At 44.0% G+C, this 21,927-nt stretch overlaps 1 protein-coding gene across 3 annotated transcripts in view; it reads left to right on the forward strand.

Moving 5' to 3' along the window:
• The window catches only part of RHOT1 (ras homolog family member T1), a gene marked incomplete at its 5' end in the record, with an annotated part of 43,566 nt that extends 21,867 nt beyond the window's left edge, over positions 1-21,699 (forward strand). The window contains 3 exon segments of one of the 3 annotated variants that reach the window (XM_073607083.1): positions 1,591-1,713; positions 17,017-17,160; positions 20,355-21,699. In XM_073607083.1, coding sequence (XP_073463184.1) covers positions 1,591-1,713; positions 17,017-17,160; positions 20,355-20,472 — 385 coding nt within the window. 3 annotated transcript variants of the gene reach the window in all.
• Between the last annotated feature and the right edge of the window lie 228 nt (positions 21,700-21,927).

A 21,927-nucleotide genomic window follows, 5' to 3' on the forward strand; every position in this document is an offset into this window, starting at 1 on the left:
TTGTTTATTTTCTATTGTGAACAAAATTTTGAGATTTACAGATCATTACATCTTGTTTTTATGTAGATTTTACACAGCGCCCCGACTTTTTTGCAATTAAGCTTGTATAATGAGGGGACCCCTATACAGGTCTATAGGCTGTAGTGCTTTTATATGACAGGAGGTCCCCCTAGGTCTTGTAATGAGGGGCCCCTATACAGGTCTATAGGTTGTAGTTCTGTTATATGATGGGGTCCCCCTAGGTCTTGTAATGAGGGGACCCTATACAGGTCTATAGGTTGTAGTTCTGTTATATGACAGGAGGTCCCCCTAGGTCTTGTAATGAGGGGCCCCTATACAGGTCTATAGGTTGTAGTTCTGTTATATGATGGGGTCCCCCTAGGTCTTGTAATGAGGGGCCGCTATACAGGTCTATAGGTTGTAGTTCTGTTATATGATGGGGTCCCCCTAGGTCTTGTAATGAGGGGCCGCTATACAGGTCTATAGGTTGTAGTTCTGTTATATGACAGGAGGTCCCCCTAGGTCTTGTAATGAGGGGCCCCTATACAGGTCTATAGGTTGTAGTTCTGTTATATGATGGGGTCCCCCTAGGTCTTGTAATGAGGGGCCGCTATACAGGTCTATAGGTTGTAGTTCTGTTATATGACAGGGGGTCCTCCTAGGTCTTGTAATGAGGGGCCCCTATACAGGTCTATAGGCTGTAGCCCTGTTATATGACAGAAGGTCCCCCTAGGTCTTGTAATGAGGGGCCCCTATACAAGTCTATAGGCTGTAGCGCTGTTATGACAGGAGGTCCCCCTAGGTCTTGTAATGAGGGGCCGCTATAGAGGTCTATAGGTTGTAGTTCTGTTATATGACAGGGGGTCCTCCTAGGTCTTGTAATGAGGGGCCCCTATACAGGTCTATAGGCTGTAGCACTGTTATATGATGGGAGGTCCTCCTAGGTCTTGTAATGAGGGGACCCTATACAAGTCTATAGGCTGTAGCGCTGTTATGACAGGGGGTCCTCCTAGGTCTTGTAATGAGGGGCCCCTATACAAGTCTGTAGGTTATAGTTGTGTTATATGATGGGGGGTGGTCCTATGTCTTGTAATGAGGGGCCCCTACACAAGTCTGTAGGTCATAGTTCTGTTATATGACAGGGGGTCCTCCTAGGTCTTGTAATGAGGGACCCCTATACAAGTCTATAGGCTGTAGCGCTGTTATATGACAGGAGGTCCCCCTAGGTCTTGTAATGAGGGGCCCCTATACAAGTCTTTAGGCTGTAGCGCTGTTATATGACAGGGGGTCCCCCTAGCTCTTGTAATGAGGGGCCCCTATACAAGTCTGTAGGTCGTAGTTCTGTTATATGATGGGAGGTCCTCCTTCTATCTTCTAGTCAGAGGGATCGATGATTCTTGGACATGAATATTGATCACCTGACGCGTTTCGTGTGCGGGGGGGTGGGGGTATGTCCCGGTAGTGGAGTGTAGTTGGGATGGTGGGGGATGTGTAGGGGGGTGTGTCCTGTGACAGCGCAGTGCTCATGTACTCATGTATGTGGTAGGTGTACACAGGATCTGACCCTTTATCTTCTGTGTGTCTCCGCAGTCACGCCCGGTTACGCTGCCTCTGTACCTGCAATAGGTGTACGTTCTGCCTGTGTCAGAATCTGCTCCACTCTGACCTCGTCCAGGCCGTAAAGAACAAACTCTTCACCGCCGTTGTTAACAGGTCTTTATTTTATTCTCTGCCTGCACACGGCGCTCTAACACTAAAGCATGTGATATATACATATCTATAGAAGTCACATTGCCCTAATACACTAATGTCAGCTTAGTTGTGTGCTTCAGAGTGCTGACAATCTAATACACTAATATACTTCATCGTACTTATATAATACTTATTACAGAGAGCCGTGTATATGTCATTGTCCAACCTGGGGGGAGAGGACAGGAATGTATGTCTATATACGCTCTGTACAGGTGTATATGATATGGATAGTAGTATACGCTCTGTACAGGTGTATATGATATGGATGGTTAGATACGCTCTGTACAGGTGTATATGATATGGATGGTTAGATACGCTCTGTACAGGTGTATATGATATGGATAGTTAGATATGCTCTGTACAGGTGTATATGATATGGATGGTTAGATACGCTCTGTACAGGTGTATATGATATGGATGATTAGATACGCTCTGTACAGGTGTATATGATATGGATGATTAGATACGCTCTGTACAGGTGTATATGATATGGATGATTAGATACGCTCTGTACAGGTGTATATGATATGGATGGTTTTATACGCTCTGTACAGGTGTATATGATATGGATGGTTAGATACGCTCTGTACAGGTGTATATGATATGGATGATTAGATACGCTCTGTACAGGTGTATATGATATGGATGGTTAGATACGCTCTGTACAGGTGTATATGATATGGATGGTTAGATACGCTCTGTACAGGTGTATATGATATGGATGATTAGATACGCTCTGTACAGGTGTATATGATATGGATGATTAGATACGCTCTGTACAGGTGTATATGATATGGATGATTAGATACGCTCTGTACAGGTGTATATGATATGGATGGTTTTATACGCTCTGTACAGGTGTATATGATATGGATGGTTTTATACGCTCTGTGCAGGTGTCTATGATATGGATGGTTAGATACGCTCTGTACAGGTGTATATGATATGGATGGTTAGATACGCTCTGTACAGGTGTATAGGATATGGATGGTTTTATACGCTCTGTACAGGTGTATATGATATGGATGGTTTTATACGCTCTGTACAGGTGTATATGATATGGATGATTAGATACGCTCTGTACAGGTGTATATGATATGGATGATTAGATACGCTCTGTACAGGTGTATATGATATGGATGATTAGATACGCTCTGTACAGGTGTATATGATATGGATGGTTAGATACGCTCTGTACAGGTGTATATGATATGGATGATTAGATACGCTCTGTACAGGTGTATATGATATGGATAGTAGTATACGCTCTGTACAGGTGTATATGATATGGATGATTAGATACGCTCTGTACAGGTGTATATGATATGGATGGTTAGATACGCTCTGTACAGGTGTATATGATATGGATGATTAGATACGCTCTGTACAGGTGTATATGATATGGATAGTAGTATACGCTCTGTACAGGTGTATATGATATGGATGATTAGATACGCTCTGTACAGGTGTATATGATATGGATGGTTAGATACGCTCTGTACAGGTGTATATGATATGGATGATTAGATATGCTCTGTACAGGTGTATATGATATGGATGGTTAGATACGCTCTGTACAGGTGTATATGATATGGATGATTAGATACGCTCTGTACAGGTGTATATGATATGGATGATTAGATACGCTCTGTACAGGTGTATATGATATGGATGATTAGATACGCTCTGTACAGGTGTATATGATATGGATGGTTAGATACGCTCTGTACAGGTGTATATGATATGGATGGTTAGATACGCTCTGTACAGGTGTATATGATATGGATGATTAGATACGCTCTGTACAGGTGTATATGATATGGATGATTAGATACGCTCTGTACAGGTGTATATGATATGGATGGTTAGATACGCTCTGTACAGGTGTATATGATATGGATGATTAGATACGCTCTGTACAGGTGTATATGATATGGATGATTAGATACGCTCTGTACAGGTGTATATGATATGGATGGTTAGATACGCTCTGTACAGGTGTATATGATATGGATGGTTAGATACGCTCTGTACAGGTGTATATGATATGGATGATTAGATACGCTCTGTACAGGTGTATATGATATGGATGATTAGATACGCTCTGTACAGGTGTATATGATATGGATGGTTAGATACGCTCTGTACAGGTGTATATGATATGGATGGTTTTATACGCTCTGTACAGGTGTATATGATATGGATAGTAGTATACGCTCTGTACAGGTGTATATGATATGGATGGTTAGATACGCTCTGTACAGGTGTATATGATATGGATAGTAGTATACGCTCTGTACAGGTGTATATGATATGGATGATTAGATACGCTCTGTACAGGTGTATATGATATGGATGATTAGATACGCTCTGTACAGGTGTATATGATATGGATGATTAGATACGCTCTGTACAGGTGTATATGATATGGATGATTAGATACGCTCTGTACAGGTGTATATGATATGGATGGTTAGATACGCTCTGTACAGGTGTATATGATATGGATGATTAGATACGCTCTGTACAGGTGTATATGATATGGATGATTAGATACGCTCTGTACAGGTGTATATGATATGGATGGTTAGATACGCTCTGTACAGGTGTATATGATATGGATGATTAGATACGCTCTGTACAGGTGTATATGATATGGATGATTAGATACGCTCTGTACAGGTGTATATGATATGGATGGTTAGATACGCTCTGTACAGGTGTATATGATATGGATGATTAGATACGCTCTGTACAGGTTTATATGATATGGATGGTTAGATACGCTCTGTACAGGTGTATATGATATGGATGGTTAGATACGCTCTGTACAGGTGTATATGATATGGATGATTAGATACGCTCTGTACAGGTGTATATGATATGGATGGTTAGATACGCTCTGTACAGGTGTATATGATATGGATGGTTAGATACGCTCTGTACAGGTGTATATGATATGGATGGTTAGATACGCTCTGTACAGGTGTATATGATATGGATGATTAGATACGCTCTGTACAGGTGTATATGATATGGATGGTTAGATACGCTCTGTACAGGTGTATATGATATGGATGGTTAGATACGCTCTGTACAGGTGTATATGATATGGATGATTAGATACGCTCTGTACAGGTGTATATGATATGGATGATTAGATACGCTCTGTACAGGTGTATATGATATGGATGATTAGATACGCTCTGTACAGGTGTATATGATATGGATGGTTAGATACGCTCTGTACAGGTGTATATGATATGGATAGTTAGATACGCTCTGTACAGGTGTATATGATATGGATGATTAGATACGCTCTGTACAGGTGTATATGATATGGATAGTTAGATACGCTCTGTACAGGTGTATATGATATGGATGATTAGATACGCTCTGTACAGGTGTCTATGATATGGATGGTTAGATACGCTCTGTACAGGTGTATATGATATGGATAGTAGTATACGCTCTGTACAGGTGTATATGATATGGATGGTTAGATACGCTCTGTACAGGTGTCTATGATATGGATGATTAGATACGCTCTGTACAGGTGTATAGGATATGGATAGTTAGATACGCTCTGTACAGGTGTATAGGATATGGATGGTTAGATACGCTCTGTACAGGTGTATATGATATGGATGGTTAGATACGCTCTGTACAGGTGTATATGATATGGATGGTTAGATACGCTCTGTACAGGTGTATATGATATGGATGGTTAGATACGCTCTGTACAGGTGTATATGATATGGATGGTTTTATACGCTCTGTGCAGGTGTATATGATATGGATGGTTAGATACGCTCTGTACAGGTGTATATGATATGGATGGTTAGATACGCTCTGTACAGGTGTATATGATATGGATGGTTAGATACGCTCTGTACAGGTGTATATGATATGGATGGTTAGATACGCTCTGTACAGGTGTATATGATATGGATGGTTAGATACGCTCTGTACAGGTGTATATGATATGGATGATTAGATACGCTCTGTACAGGTGTATATGATATGGATGATTAGATACGCTCTGTACAGGTGTATATGATATGGATGGTTAGATACGCTCTGTACAGGTGTATATGATATGGATGATTAGATACGCTCTGTACAGGTGTATATGATATGGATGATTAGATACGCTCTGTACAGGTGTATATGATATGGATGATTAGATACGCTCTGTACAGGTGTATATGATATGGATAGTTAGATACGCTCTGTACAGGTGTATATGATATGGATGGTTAGATACGCTCTGTAAAGGTGTATATGATATGGATGGTTAGATACGCTCTGTACAGGTGTATATGATATGGATGGTTTTATACGCTCTGTGCAGGTGTATATGATATGGATGGTTAGATACGCTCTGTACAGGTGTATATGATATGGATGGTTAGATACGCTCTGTACAGGTGTATATGATATGGATGGTTAGATACGCTCTGTACAGGTGTATATGATATGGATGGTTAGATACGCTCTGTACAGGTGTATATGATATGGATGGTTAGATACGCTCTGTACAGGTGTATATGATATGGATGATTAGATACGCTCTGTACAGGTGTATATGATATGGATGATTAGATACGCTCTGTACAGGTGTATATGATATGGATGATTAGATACGCTCTGTACAGGTGTATATGATATGGATGGTTAGATACGCTCTGTACAGGTGTATATGATATGGATGATTAGATACGCTCTGTACAGGTGTATATGATATGGATGATTAGATACGCTCTGTACAGGTGTATATGATATGGATGGTTAGATACGCTCTGTACAGGTGTATATGATATGGATGATTAGATACGCTCTGTACAGGTGTATATGATATGGATGATTAGATACGCTCTGTACAGGTGTATATGATATGGATGATTAGATACGCTCTGTACAGGTGTATATGATATGGATGGTTAGATACGCTCTGTACAGGTGTATATGATATGGATGGTTAGATACGCTCTGTACAGGTGTATATGATATGGATGGTTTTATACGCTCTGTGCAGGTGTCTATGATATGGATGGTTAGATACGCTCTGTACAGGTGTATATGATATGGATGGTTAGATACGCTCTGTACAGGTGTATATGATATGGATGGTTAGATACGCTCTGTACAGGTGTATATGATATGGATGGTTTTATACGCTCTGTACAGGTGTATATGATATGGATGGTTTTATACGCTCTGTGCAGGTGTCTATGATATGGATGGTTAGATACGCTCTGTACAGGTGTATATGATATGGATGGTTAGATACGCTCTGTACAGGTGTATATGATATGGATGGTTAGATACGCTCTGTACAGGTGTATATGATATGGATGGTTTTATACGCTCTGTACAGGTGTATAGGATATGGATGGTTTTATACGCTCTGTACAGGTGTATATGATATGGATGATTAGATACGCTCTGTACAGGTGTATATGATATGGATGATTAGATACGCTCTGTACAGGTGTATATGATATGGATGGTTTTATACGCTCTGTGCAGGTGTATATGATATGGATAGTAGTATACGCTCTGTACAGGTGTATATGATATGGATGGTTTTATACGCTCTGTACAGGTGTATATGATATGGATGGTTAGATACGCTCTGTACAGGTGTATATGATATGGATGGTTAGATACGCTCTGTACAGGTGTATATGATATGGATGATTAGATACGCTCTGTACAGGTGTATATGATATGGATGGTTTTATACGCTCTGTACAGGTGTATAGGATATGGATGGTTTTATACGCTCTGTACAGGTGTATAGGATATGGATGATTAGATACGCTCTGTACAGGTGTATATGATATGGATGGTTTTATACGCTCTGTACAGGTGTATATGATATGGATGGTTTTATACGCTCTGTACAGGTGTATAGGATATGGATGATTAGATACGCTCTGTACAGGTGTATATGATATGGATGGTTTTATACGCTCTGTACAGGTGTATAGGATATGGATGGTTAGATACGCTCTGTACAGGTGTATATGATATGGATGGTTAGATACGCTCTGTGCAGGTGTATATGATATGGATGATTAGATACGCTCTGTACAGGTGTATATGATATGGATGGTTTTATACGCTCTGTGCAGGTGTATATGATATGGATAGTAGTATACGCTCTGTACAGGTGTATAGGATATGGATGGTTTTATACGCTCTGTACAGGTGTATAGGATATGGATGGTTTTCTGTAATGGAGGTCCAGAGATAGAAATCCTCTCCGGGTTCTCTCTGTACTTTACACGACTCGTCTGATGATCATCAATGTATACATGAAGGGCTCAGGGGTTTATCTGAGCATTGAGGGGAAGGTATTTCCGGGCACACAGCTGTCTTCCTGGCAGGGATCACATGGTAGGGCGGTTCTCCAGCGTCTAATGTATGGTGAATAGAATCTCTTGTTATAGAACTTGTGTGTATTTCCTGTTCATGGAAAGTCCCAGGAATTCAGTGACTGTTGGGTTATACTGTCATCTATAAGATGAGCTCAGGCGTGTTCGCAGCTCCACGTGCCCGCGGCCGCCAGGAAGCTGACACTCCGCAGCGCTAATCACAGGCAGTGAGACACTGTGCAGCCGCGGATCAGGAAATGTCTCACTGCCTGTGATTAGCGCTGCGGAGTGTCAGCTTCCTGGCGGCGGTGGGCACGTGGAGCTGCGAACACGCCTGAGCTCATCCTTAGTCATCTACAGGAGGACACTGGTAAAAAGACAGGGACTAGCTTGGTATAACCCCTCCCACTCCTAGCATGCCTTCAGTTTTATTACTAGTGTCCTGGGAGGATGGATGCCTTTTAGTCTGCTAAGAAAATCTTTCTTATTTTATTTGATATCAAGATTCTTTACATGCTGCTTGAGGTTAGCTCTTTATGTATCTGAATCGGCGTATCCTGAACAGAAGCTTCGAAAGGTGTTCCTGGACTGGGCCGCTAATCACAGGTCTTACCTGGAATGTGACCTTTGGGCATGGAGCACTGAATTGTGGCACTTTCCAGACCTAAGCATTCAGGTAAAGGTTACCCGCGGAGCACTTTTCAGGTCCAGAGCTGTGACCTAACCTCAGATGTGACCCTGTCTATCAGCACTCACCATATTAGGTGGCCATGTGGGCACCATTTTTGTTCCCAGTTTTTTGTTGGTTTATCTCAGACAGTGTCAATGTTGAAGGACTGAGTCCCTCAACATTGTCATCTGCTAGCTAGAGTGCTTCATGCTGTTCCTGGCAGCCGGCATTGAAGAAGCTCTTTCCTGCCATTGCTCCTGATGGTAAGTGATGTGGATTATTCTCAGGTGGTCCGTCTCCCCCCCCCCCCCCTGTCTACAGTCACCTCTGACCGCCTGAACATCTCCTGCTACCAGCAGCTGGTTTGGCCTTTGTACCATGAGCTATGTTGTTCCTGCTTTGTAGTTCAACACCTCGGATCCGAGATGCACAAGGAGCAGTTGTGCTGTACCACTTCCCACCAGCTCGCCATCTATGCGGTCCAGGGGCTGATTGCCATGCACCCACTGAAGGGCCTAACAGCCTCAAAATGTTTTCCTTTGCTTGAGTCCTTGCCCATCCTAAGACTTTTTTTTTGGCTCTATCAAGTGTAGCCCCCAAGGACCACCAAGACCTTTCTGGTGCACCCCCTGTTCCCAGCCATCTTTCATGGGTACAGGGAAACTCCTGAGAAGCTTGTTCACACCTCCCTAACGGTTGGTAGCTCTATATCTGTTGCAGGAGACCTTTGTAAGACGTGAGCCTTTCCCGATGTGGATTCAGCAATATTCCATCTTAACAAGCTGTTGACAACCCCTGTGGAGGGCGCACCCGTGTTTAGGGACATGCATGGAGAACGACTGGAGATTCTTTCAAAGATTTTATTTTCTCCGGCACGTCTGCCTTGTAACCTGTCTTTGCTGTGAAGCTAAAGTCTGATAAACTTTGACTGGACTAAGGCTATAAGAAGGGACCTGTTCTCTTTCCAAGCTGATTTCCTGCTCCTGTATGAGTATCCTGTTGGATAACATGTAGAGGACTCCCTTTTGTGGGAAAGTATCTTTTTGGAGCCGCTTCAGACACCCTCATTAAGGAGGATACCTGGGGTAAAATAAAATTATCTGTCCCAGCAGAAGAAACCAATGCCTCGGGTCGGGAACATTCATAAACTAATCTGGGGCCAAGAAGAGTTCATTTTGATACTTTGGGCCTCAACCGCCAGAGCCAAACCTAAGCCAGGCACCCAGTTTAACCATAAACCTTGGGCTTCCAGACCCCCCAAACCTGCATAAAATCTCTCTTCACAAAGGGGAGCCTCTATTTTCTCACAGTGGGGGGATGTCTGTTGGCCTTTAAGGATATCTAAACAGCCAGCATCTTATATACTTTAGTGTTGGAAACAGTTTCTACGGACTATAAACTAGAATTCTGTTACCACACCCCTCTTTGCTTTGAGTGATCCCTTCACCCTCCCCCCGGAGGTGTTCCAGGACCTGTGTCATAGGGGGATGTCGGATTTGGATCTCCTATCCTCCAGGTTCAATAACAAACTAGACAGATTTGTCTCCAGGTACAGGTTTCTTCTCCTGGAAGCAGTCAGTGCTCTGGTGGATCCTTGGAATACTCTCCTGATCCCTGATCCTGTTCTGCAGGATTGTGATAGAGGGCATTAGGGTGATCCTCATAGATCCGGACTGGCCCAGGTTGTCATGTTTCTTCAATCGAGTTTTGAGAGACATATCCCAATCTGTGATTCCCAGATGCTGAAGGTTAGGAATTCTACTTTACATACAGTCTACCATCCCATCCACCGTGACTCCATAGGATCTGAATTTAGTTATGTCAGCACTTCAAGAAATGGCACTTGAACTGGTCCAGGATATTCCCCTTTCCACCCTCATTCACAAGGCTGCATTCCTTGTTGCCATTCCCTCTGAAAAAGTTTGTGTGCATACTGGTGGCTTTACCCTGTAAAGAATCCTTACTGGTCTTGCACAGGGAGAGGGTGGTGCTAAGGCCCAGAACTTGCTTTCTTTCTAAGGTCATTTCAGACTTTGACCTCAACCAGAAAATTATTCTTCCATTTCTTCGTCTGACTCCATTTAACCAGAGGAAGATCTCCCTCCATTGCCTAGATATAGTTTGCGTTGTGGGGGTCTGTTTGATCCTTTGCTGAACCTACTTCTCAGCTGACCATTTCTCTGTGGCTCAGACAAACTATTATCAATTCTTAGGGCCTTAAGGTTCATGTTCTACCCTTTCCTGTTAAGGTGCACTCTACTAGATTGGTTTCCCAGGTTTGCAAGGCTGACTCTTGGTCTTCTATTTACACGTTCCCTGAGCTCTACCAGGTGGATGTCCAGGCCTCCTGATAACAGCTTTGGATGGAAGGTCCTTCAAGTGGGTGTCCAGGCCTCCTCTGATACCAGCTTCGACTGTAAGGTCCTTCAGGTGAAGGTTCAGGCCTCCTTTGATACCAGCTTCGAGTTGGAAGGTCCTTCAGGTAGATGTGCTGACCTCGCATATCAGCTTTGGATGGAAGGTCCTTCAGGTGGAGGTCCATACCTCCTCTGATACCAGCATCGGGTGGAAGGACCTTCAGGTGGACGTCCAGACCTCCTTGAATGTCAGATTCAGGTGGATGTCCAGGCCTCCTCTGATGTCAGGTTTGGGTGTAAGGTCCTTTAGGTGAATGTCCTGGCCTCCTTTGATACCAGCTTTGAGCGGAAGGTCATTCAGGCGGATCTTTTACTGCAGGCAGTCCAGTCCCTAGTTCTTTTGTTTTGATGGAGGGGGGGGCCTGTTAGCATTTTGTTGTTGTTTCCCACCCCTCTTTTTCACTACTTTTGGAACGACTCCCAGCAGGCTCTGAATTTCTTTGTTCCTCAATGAACACTAAAGAAAATAGGATTATTGTACTTACTGTAAACTCTATGTCTTGTAGTTCATTGGAGAACACCGGTCCCTCTAATCTGTGTCTTGAGTATGCTTTTCCACCAAAATAAAGCATGCTGGGAGTAGGGATTATACCAAGCTGATCATTGTATTTTTGGTTTGCCAGTGTCTAAATTCTCATGTAGGCGACAGTATAAACCAACAGTTATTGGATTCTTGTGTCCCTAACTGAACTACAACAAATGGATTTTACGGTAAGTCCAAAGATCCAATTTTTGAGTTTGTCCTACTGTTTAGAAGGGCTCCACCTATAATTAAGTAGAATCATCCTGCTTGTCTGGGATACTCCACCCACCAGACCTGAGGAGGTCCCCCTCACACTGCTCTGTGCTCAGCCTGTGATTGCAGCAGCAGGAGGCTAATAAAACAAGCAGGAGCAGCAAATGTGGGGCAGATAAATCTGAGGTAGGAGCGGGGTTGTAGGCACCTGTTCAGAAAGTTTATACTTACTGACCATCTCCAGCCTAAACGGTCTTTGTGTTGGATGGAGTGTGCATGGGTTAGAACCCCTGATTCCCTGGATTCCCCACTCCATTCCTGTTATGATGTCCCAACAGGGATCTCCAAACTATGGCCCTCCAGCTGTTGCAGAACTACACGTCCCATGAGACCTTGTAAAACTCTGACAATCACAGAATTGACTAGGCATGATGAGAATTGTAGTTCCTGAACAACTGGAGGGCCATAGTTTGGAGACCCCTGTGACCTAGAAATAGGCATGAAGTGAGCGGGTTCCCTGCACCCATGTTAGTTCCCGTTAGTATTGCACACATGGAGGACCCCAATCCCCACCCCCACTCCCTATACTGCTCACATCCCCTCAATGTTTTCTTGCCCAGAATCCTCTGCTCCACTTGTGTTCAGTTCCTGTGTCTCTCTTCTCTCCCGGCAGGTGTTCCCTTCAATTTGTCTGGGCAACTGTCACTGTCCTACTGCTGCACCACGTCTCCCCTCTAACCTTCAACTAACCATCCCTTCGCCATTCCCCTCCACCCCCACCCTTCCCAATCCTTGTCTGCCAGCTGTATGATCAATGCTGATGTCACAACTGCTCCTGCTTTGTAATTGGTTACCCTCAGTCCCTGTCAGGGAGACGCTGGTTTTGACTTGTATTGAAGGTGCATATTCTAGGTCAGTGATGGTGAACCTTGGCTCCCATGATGTTTTGGAACTACATTTCCCATGATGCTCAACTACACTGCTGAGTGCATGAGCATCATGGGAAATGTAGTTCCAAAACATCTGGGGTGCGAAGGTTCGCCATCACTGTTCTAGGTCACCCTGCTTACTGCCTCTAGCAGGCATGTGTATGTGTGTCCTGTGTAATTGGCAATTATTGAAGGAAGGATGGGGATGACAGCCCTGGAACCAGCACCTTTTAAACCAAAGCAGGGATGACATTCCCTATTTCTGTCCTGACCGATGCCCTCCTATAGTCTGATCAGGAATGGAGGCACAGGGTCTGCCTGGTGTTTGTGTCACCACCTCACACTGTACTGCATAATAATCACTCTAAGAGCTGACATAGAGGTCCCCTGGAGGCCAGTCATTCTGTATTATTCACCGTGCTCCAGGAGGTGGAGGTACTGCCCTCTTCCTGATCATGTTCTATTGAGCCCCAGAGGTCACCAGTATTACAATGCTGTACACGATGTCACCCCTTAGATCTGTGCCTATATTCTGCAGGGCTTAGGGTTTCCACCATCACTCAATTCCCTACAGAAATCTCCTTTATTCATTATATTTTATGATTGAAGTGTGAATAGATATTGTCATTACCCTTCAGGTCACTGCTGGGTATTACCCTGGTGTTACAGCTTTATCCTCATGTTAGGTCTTTATCCTCATGTTAGGTCTTTATCCTCATGTTAGGTCTTTATCCTCGTGTTAGGACTTTAGCTTCCTGTTAGGTCTTTATCCTCATGTTAGGTCTTTATCCTCGTGTTAGGACTTTATCCTCGTGTTAGGTCTTTATCCTCGTGTTAGGTCTTTATCCTCGTGTTAGGACTTTATCCTCGTGTTAGGTCTTTAACCTCGTGTTAGGACTTTATCCTCGTGTTAGGTCTTTAACCTCGTGTTAGGACTTTAGCTTCATGTTAGGTCTTTATCCTCATGTTAGGTCTTTATCCTCATGTTAGGTCTTTATCCACATGTTAGGTCTTTATCCACATGTTAGGTCTTTATCCACATGTTAGGTCTTTATCCACATGTTAGGTCTTTATCCTCGTGTTAGAACTTTAGCTTCGTGTTAGGTCTTTATCCTCGTGTTAGGTCTTTATCCTCGTGTTAGGTCTTTATCCTCCTGTTAGGTCTTTATCCTCGTGTTAGGTCTTTATCCTCATGTAAGGTCTTTATCCTCGTGTTAGGTCTTTAGCTTCGTGTTAGGTCTTTATCCTCGTGTTAGGACTTTATCCTCGTGTTAGGTCTTTAACCTCGTGTTAGGACTTTAGCTTCATGTTAGGTCTTTATCCTCATGTTAGGTCTTTATCCTCATGTTAGGTCTTTATCCTCGTGTTAGGGCTTTAGCTTCCTGTTAGGTCTTTATCCTCATGTTAGGTCTTTTTCCTCGTGTTAGGTCTTTATCCTCGTGTTAGGACTTTAGCTTCCTGTTAGGTCTTTATCCTCGTGTTAGGTCTTTATCCTCGTGTTAGAACTTTAGCTTCGTGTTAGGTCTTTATCCTTGTGTTAGGTCTTTATCCTCGTGTTAGGTCTTTATCCTCGTGTTAGGTCTTTATCCTCGTGTTAGGTCTTTATCCTCGTGTTAGGTCTTTATCCTCGTGTAAGGTCTTTATCCTCGTGTAAGGTCTTTATCCTCGTGTTAGGACTTTAGCTTCGTGTTAGGTCTTTATCCTCATGTTAGGGCTTTATCCTCGTGTTAGGGCTTTATCCTCATGTTAGGTCTTTTTCCTCGTGTTAGGTCTTTATCCTCGTGTTAGGACTTTAGCTTCCTGTTAGGTCTTTATCCTCATGTTAGGTCTTTTTCCTCGTGTTAGGTCTTTATCCTCATGTTAGGTCTTTAGCCTCGTGTTAGGTCTTTAGCCTCGTGTTAGGTCTTTAGCCTCGTGTTAGGACTTTAGCCTCGTGTTAGGACTTTAGCCTCGTGTTAGGACTTTAGCCTCGTGTTAGGACTTTAGCCTCGTGTTAGATCCTTATCCTTTGGTTGGGTCTTTATTCTTGTGTTGGGTCTTTATCCTTGTGTTGGTTCTTTAGCTTCATGTTAGGTCTTTATCCTTATATTGGGTCTTTTATTCTCGTGTTAGGACTTTAACTTCGTGTTAGGTCTTTAGCCTCGTGTAAGGTCTTTAGCCTCGTGTTAGGACTTTATCCTCGTGTTAGGTCTTTATCCTCCTGTTAGGTCTTTAGCTTCGTGTTAGGACTTTATCCTCGTGTTAGGTCTTTAGCCTCGTGTTAGGCCTTTATCCTCGTGTTAGGTCTTTAACCTTGTGTTAGGTCTTTAGCTTCATGTTAGGTCTTTATCCTCGTGTTAGGCCTTTATCCTCGTGTTAGGTCTTTAACCTTGTGTTAGGTCTTTAGCTTCATGTTAGGTCTTTATCCTCGTGTTAGGTCTTTATCCTCGTGTTAGGTCTTTAGCCTCGTGTTAGGCCTTTATCCTCGTGTTAGGTCTTTAACCTTGTGTTAGGTCTTTATCCTCGTGTTAGGTCTTTTTCCTTGTGTTAGCTCTTTATCCTCGTGTTAGGACTTTAGCTTCCTATTAGGTCTTTATCCTCATGTTAGGTCTTTATCCTCGTGTTAGGTCTTTAGCCTCGTGTTAGATCCTTATGCTTTGGTTGGGTCTTTATTCTTGTATTGGGTCTTTATTCTTGTGTTGGTTCTTTAGCTTCATGTTAGGGCTTTATCCTCGTGTTAGGTCTTTAGCCTCGTGTTAGGACTTTATCCTCGTGTTAGGTCTTTAGCCTCGTGTTAGGTCTTTATCCTCGTGTTAGGTCTTTATCCTCGTGTTAGGTCTTTAGCTTCATGTTAGGTCTTTATCCTGGTGTTAGGTCTTTAGCCTTGTGTTAGGCCTTTAACCTCGTGTTAGGACTTTAGCCTTGTATTAGGACTTTATCCTCGTGTTAGGTCTTTATCCTCGTGTTAGGTCTTTATCCTCGTGTTAGGTCTTTAGCTTCATGTTAGGTTTTTATCCTCATGTTAGGTCTTTATCCTCATGTTAGGTCTTTATCCTCGTGTTAGGTCTTCAGCCTTGTGTTAGGCCTTTAGCCTCGTGTTAGGACTTTATCCTCGTGTTAGGTCTTTATCCTCGTGTTAGGTCTTTATCCTCGTGTTAGGTCTTTAGCTTCATGTTAGGTCTTTATCCTCGTGTTAGGTCTTTAGCCTCGTGTTAGGTCTTTAGCCTCGTGTTAGGTCTTTATGCTTGTATTAGGTCTTTAGACTATTCTCCAGTATGGTGCTGTCCTCAGGCAGTAGTCAGTCTGTAGTGTGTAATGGTCAGCTGTAGCTGTTCTGTAATTGTAAAAGAATTTAGCTGTGCATGCAAGAATTAATTCTCCCTACTGACCGCACCTGCCCCTCCCGGTTTTTGGAGTGTAATTTGGAGGTTTGCTGACATAGTGGAGCACAGATTGGTAGTTCTTTTATAGGGTTGGCTGTGTTGTGAGGTTTGGATTCTCTGGGTCTGCGTTTAGAAGTGGTATCGGGTGTACAGTGAGCTATAGATTATTCTCTATATAATACAGGCTGCATACTGTGAGTTGGCCTCTTTCTGGGAATATTGGGGGCACAATGTGTCCCAGAGTCTCCAAACCTGTCATGGCAATAACTTCTGGGTGCCTTCAACATGCTGGGGCAGCCTGCTGGGGGGGGTGGGATTAATAGACTGTGACTCCTAGTGTAGGCCCAACTTCAACCACTTTTCCGATAAGGCCTGCAAGCCAGAGTGCCTTCACTATTTATTATCTTTCTGGCTGTGTGCACAGGCTCTTCAGGTATCAGTTGTGCCCAGTGGAGAATGTAGAGTGGCATGTCCAGTACCAGTCTCTGTATATGCGGTAGATGATTGTAGATACTGCTGTGCCCTTCCACAGATTCTTAGACTTCCATGTGTGGGCGTGACTTGGTTTATCCCAGTTTATCTCGGAAAGTCAGAGTAACACCACAAATTCCCAGCCCAGGCAATGCTGGGTATGGGTAACATTTGGGAAACGGATGCTCACTGGGAGGCCACAATCCAGCATGTTGAACGCAAGATGTATTGTCAGGGTGGTGGGGGTGCTTCTGAGTCGTCCCTGATCCTGTTCCCCGTCCCCGTGTGTGTACAAGGTTGAGAGCCTGGCTAGATGTGTTGGGGGAGTCTCTGATTACAGATGCAGACAGCAGCCTGGGACACCAAGTCCACCCCGTCTCCCACATGGAATATTCCATCTTCATGGACACCTCTGCTGACCCAGCGCTAGACCCTGCCAGGTACCTGCCACGTGTGCCCTCTAAGGGGTGTATCCTGCTGAGTACTAACCCTAGAAATACTGCCTCTGCTGAGTCCCATACTAAACCACGCATGCTCTGATTCCCTGAGGATTGGCTCCTGAATGTCCGAATATTGCTGGTATCAGGCAGCTGTGCTAATATGTCTGGAGGAGTGATAGATCTGCTTACAGTAGTCACCGGTCCTTCCACCTCTGTCCTGATTCCTTGGAAACCTTGGAACAGTCGGAGTATTTAGGCCGATGTCCGCTATGAACCAGTCCAGGTGGACGGTCATTCCTAGGAGATCCGCCCCAGTCATTGGTCCTCTTGTGTCAGAAGTCGTCAGACACTAATGAGACATGATGGCCTCCCTGTCCTCACTAAGGTTGTACTAAAACACAACAGTGTTCACTTCGGACTCTTATCAGAACGTGACCTGTGTCAGAACAAGAAGAGTAAAAAGGCATCCCAGATTTCCTCCTCCATCTCTTTCCATCCAACCCTCCAATATAGAAGCATGACCGGACTTATTTGCTATGGATAGAGTTGTGCTGCTTTGTTGTGTCTTGTAGTCAATAACTCTCACAGACAGTTCTTGCATGGAATGACACTAGATTGCCATGTTCCTGTCTGAGACAAGAATGGTGGAGAATGTTGTGATGGAGCAGAGTGTTTGCTATACAGTATCTCACAAAAGTAAGTACACCCCTCAGTCACATTTTTGAAAATCTTTTCTTCTATCTTTTCATGTGACAACACTGAAGAAATGACACTTGTCTACAATGTAAAGTAGTGAGTGTACAGCTTGTATAACAGTGTAAATTTACTGTCCCCTCAAAATAACTCAACACACAGCCATTAATGTCTAAACCGCTGGTAACAAAAGTCAGTACACCCCTAAGTGAAAATCTCCAAATTGGGCCCAATTAGCCATTTTCCCTCCCCAGTGTCATGTGACCCGTTAGTGTTACAAGGTCTCAGGTGTGAATGGGGAGCAGGTGTGTTAAATTTGGTGTTATTGCTCTCACTCTCTCATACTGGTCACTGGAAGTACAACATGGCACCTCATGGCAAAGAACTCTCTGAGGATCTGAATAAAGAATTGTTGCTCTACATAAAGATGGCCTAGGCTATAAGAAGATTGCCAAGACCCTGAAACTGATCTGCAGCACGGTGGCCAAGACCATACAGCGGTATAACAGGACAGGTTCCACTCAGAACAGGCCTCGCCATGGTCCACCAAAGAAGTTGAGGTCACGTGCTCAGCGTCATATCCAGAGGTTGTCTTTGGGAAATAGACGTATGAGTGCTGCCAGCATTGCTGCAGAGGTTGTAGGGGTGGGGGGTCAGCCTGTCAGTGATCAGACCATACGCCGCACACTGCATCAAATTGGTCTGCATGGCTGTCGTCCCAGAAGGAAGCCTCTTCTAAAGATGATGCACAAGAAAGTCCACAAACAGTTTGCTGAAGAGAAGCAGACTAAGGACATGGATTACTGGAACCATGTCCTGTGGTCTGATGAGACCAAGATAAACGTATTTGGTTCAGATGGTGACAAGCGTGTGTGGGGGCAACCAGGTGAGGAGGACAAAGACAAGTGTGTCTTGTCTACAGTCAAGCATGGTGGTGGGAGTGTCATGGTCTGGGGCTGCATGAGTGCTGCCGGCACTGGGGGGCTACAGATCATTGAGGGAACCATGAATGCCAACATGTACTGTGACATACTGAAGCAGAGCATGATCCCCTCCCTTCAGAGACTGGACCGCAGGGCAGTATTCCAACATGATAACCACCCCAAACACACCTCCAAGACCACCACTGCCTTGCTAAAGAAGCTGAGGGTAAAGGTGATGGACTGGCCAAGCATGTCTCCAGACCTAAACCCTATTGATCATCTGTGGGACATCCTCAAACAGAAGGTGGAGGAGCGCAAGGTCTCTAACATCCACCAGCCCCGTGATGTCATAATGGAGGAGGGGAAGAGGACTCCAGTGACAACTTGTGAAGCTCCGGTGACCTCCATACCCAAGAGGGTTAAGGCAGTGCTGGAAAATAATGGCGGCCACACAAAATATTGACACTTTGGGCCCAATTTGGAGATTTTCACTTAGGGGTGTACTGACTTTTGTTGCCAGCGGTTTAGACATTAATGGCTGTGTGTTGAGTTATTTTGAGGGGACAGCAAATTTACACTGTTATACAAGCTGTACACTCACTACTTTACATTGTAGACAAGTGTCATTTCTTCAGTGTTGTCACATGAAAAGATAGAAGAAAAGATTTACTAAGGGGGGGTGTACTCACTTTTGTGCGATACTATATCTCCTTATGTCAGTGATGGCGAACCTTGGCACCCCAGATGTTTTGGAACTACATTACCCATGATGCTCATGGACTCTGCAGAGTCGTTGAGCATAATGAGAAATGTAGTTCCAAAACATCTGAGATGCCAAGGTTCACCATCACTCCCTTATGTTGTCCATATTATTGTCCCTGCTGACATACACCACGTTGGTGTTCCTGTCCTTGTAGATGGCTGCTCAGTATTTCCCAGCTTCTGTCACGTCGTTCATTTTCTACAATGAAAGATATTAAATCCTAGGAGGCATGGTGTGTGTATCACAGCCGGGTTAATGTGTACATAGGACAGCTGTGGGTAGAATGAGTCCCGTCCTTCTTTAGGGTAAGGAACTCCCAATACAGAACATTGGGACAAACTCACAAAACACGACTTGTAGGGGGAGAGTCTGATGATCGAGCCTCCTCCTCCTCCATATCTTCTGTTTCTTTACCAGTAATTACTTCTGTTCTTATCACCTACGGATGTTCTGTTCATCAGGGACCAAAAGTCTAAAATTGAATTATTGTACTCCATACATTTTCCATAAACGTCCTCCTACCAGAAGGACGCATCTTCTGTAATGTATGAGGGATTGTCTCTTCCTCCATTGTGTGAAGTTGGTTCTCTCACACAGTCAGGAGTCGGGTCATGGAAACGAATGAACAGAATTGTGAGTTTGTCCCTTGCTCCTGTCGGGGGCGGGGATTACAAACCTCACTGGTAATGTGGGATGAGGACTAGTCTCTGTCCCGGAGCTTTAGGCATTATTAACAATGGTCTTCATCTTTTTTTTTTTCCCTGGACACAGAGTAACGACTTCTTTATTTTGTGTTTTCTCTCCCCCTGTCACAGGCACATGTCACAGGCCGAACTTAAAGGTTCCACGTTTTGGTTACGAGCAAGTTTTGGTGCCACAGTGTTTGCCGTCCTGGGATTTGCCATGTACAGAGCTTTGCTAAAACAGCGATAATCCAACACAGACTGCCTTCCTCCTCCTGTGCTTTTTCCTGTCGCCAAACAAGCCCCGTCCTTTTTCCGTGTACATTATAACGCCATGTAAACCCTCGCTAAGCTATTTATATTATTATTCTTCATAATGATCACTACATGTGGTTCTAAAGTTCAGCGTATCGGCAGTATTAAATACCACGCTGATGTGGATGGGGACACCTCCGATGGCGGTGTTAGTATTTCTGTAGGGCAGCAGAGGCTGAGAAGAGGGAACGTTAGGTGGCCATCTGGAGTGACCCCCACCACCTGTGTTCTAATGTAAAGGATTATCGACCGGATCAAATGCAGACTGAAATCTGTTGACTTCATTTGGCGTTTTCTCATGGGACGCTGGCAAGTGCCAAAGAGAGAGAAATCCAATGAGTGGCTTACTACAAAATGACCTACCATGAGAAGGTTTCTCTCCCGGGCTCATTGTGTTCTTGAGATACATCCTTGCTGCGTGGCCACACAGTATTTGTGTAGCAGAAACCATCGACCTGTATATAATGTATATAGCTTCATCGTCCCAGCTGCCTTCCTACTTGCCTTGAATCCCGGGCGAGCCCCCAATACTTTTGTTGTGTGAATGATCCAACTTACATCTCGGAGCTGTGAATTTCCCCCCAAATAACCTTCCTCCAACAACTGCAGTGGAGTAAAGTTGCGTCCATCTGAATGTCAAGAGAAAATATCCTCGCTATTTTTTTAAGAGTGCATGTAGTCCTCTAGATCTCTCCCTTAGCCAAACGTTAAGAAATGGTGTATTTTTTGAAAGGCCACAATGACCTCCAATACTGCCGTGTATTATCTGACTGAATATGTTATATTGTGGGCTTCTTATTTATTTTAATTTTATTCTGTTCTACAACGCAAAGTCCTTTGCCAGATTACCAGACACATTTTTAGGTTCAGAATAAAACTCCTCCACGTTCTTTTCCCTGGTTATCTACACACTTATGTTTTGGGGCACATCGTATTTTATTATTTCCTTTTTATTCTGTGACGTCACAGCAACCCGCCGGACCTAGAGGTGAAACCGCCTCACGCTCCCTCGCCGGGGCAACACGTGTCACCACAACAATAACACGCTCCCTCACCAGGGAAACACGTGTCACCACAACAATAACACAATATTAATCCTAGATTTTTTTTTTATCACCAATCTTTGTGTGGATTTCATTAAAAAAAAAGGAGACCCCGTGTAGCTGGACTGTGCCTTGTCTGTTATTTGGGTGCTGGGAGTGCCTGTCATATGTCCGTGAAGTGAGGTGTGTTCTCTGAGTGCGTGACGTGAGGCGTGTTCTCTGAGCGCGTGAAGTGAGGCGTGTTCTCTGAGCGCGTGAAGTGAGGCGTGTTCTCTGAGCGCGTGAAGTGAGGCGTGTTCTCTGAACGCGTGAAGCGAGGCGTGTTCTCTGAGCGCGTGAAGCGAGGC

Source organism: Aquarana catesbeiana, linkage group LG12 (genome assembly GCF_042186555.1).
Source record: "Aquarana catesbeiana isolate 2022-GZ linkage group LG12, ASM4218655v1, whole genome shotgun sequence".
Classification (NCBI taxonomy): Eukaryota; Metazoa; Chordata; class Amphibia; order Anura; family Ranidae; genus Aquarana; species Aquarana catesbeiana.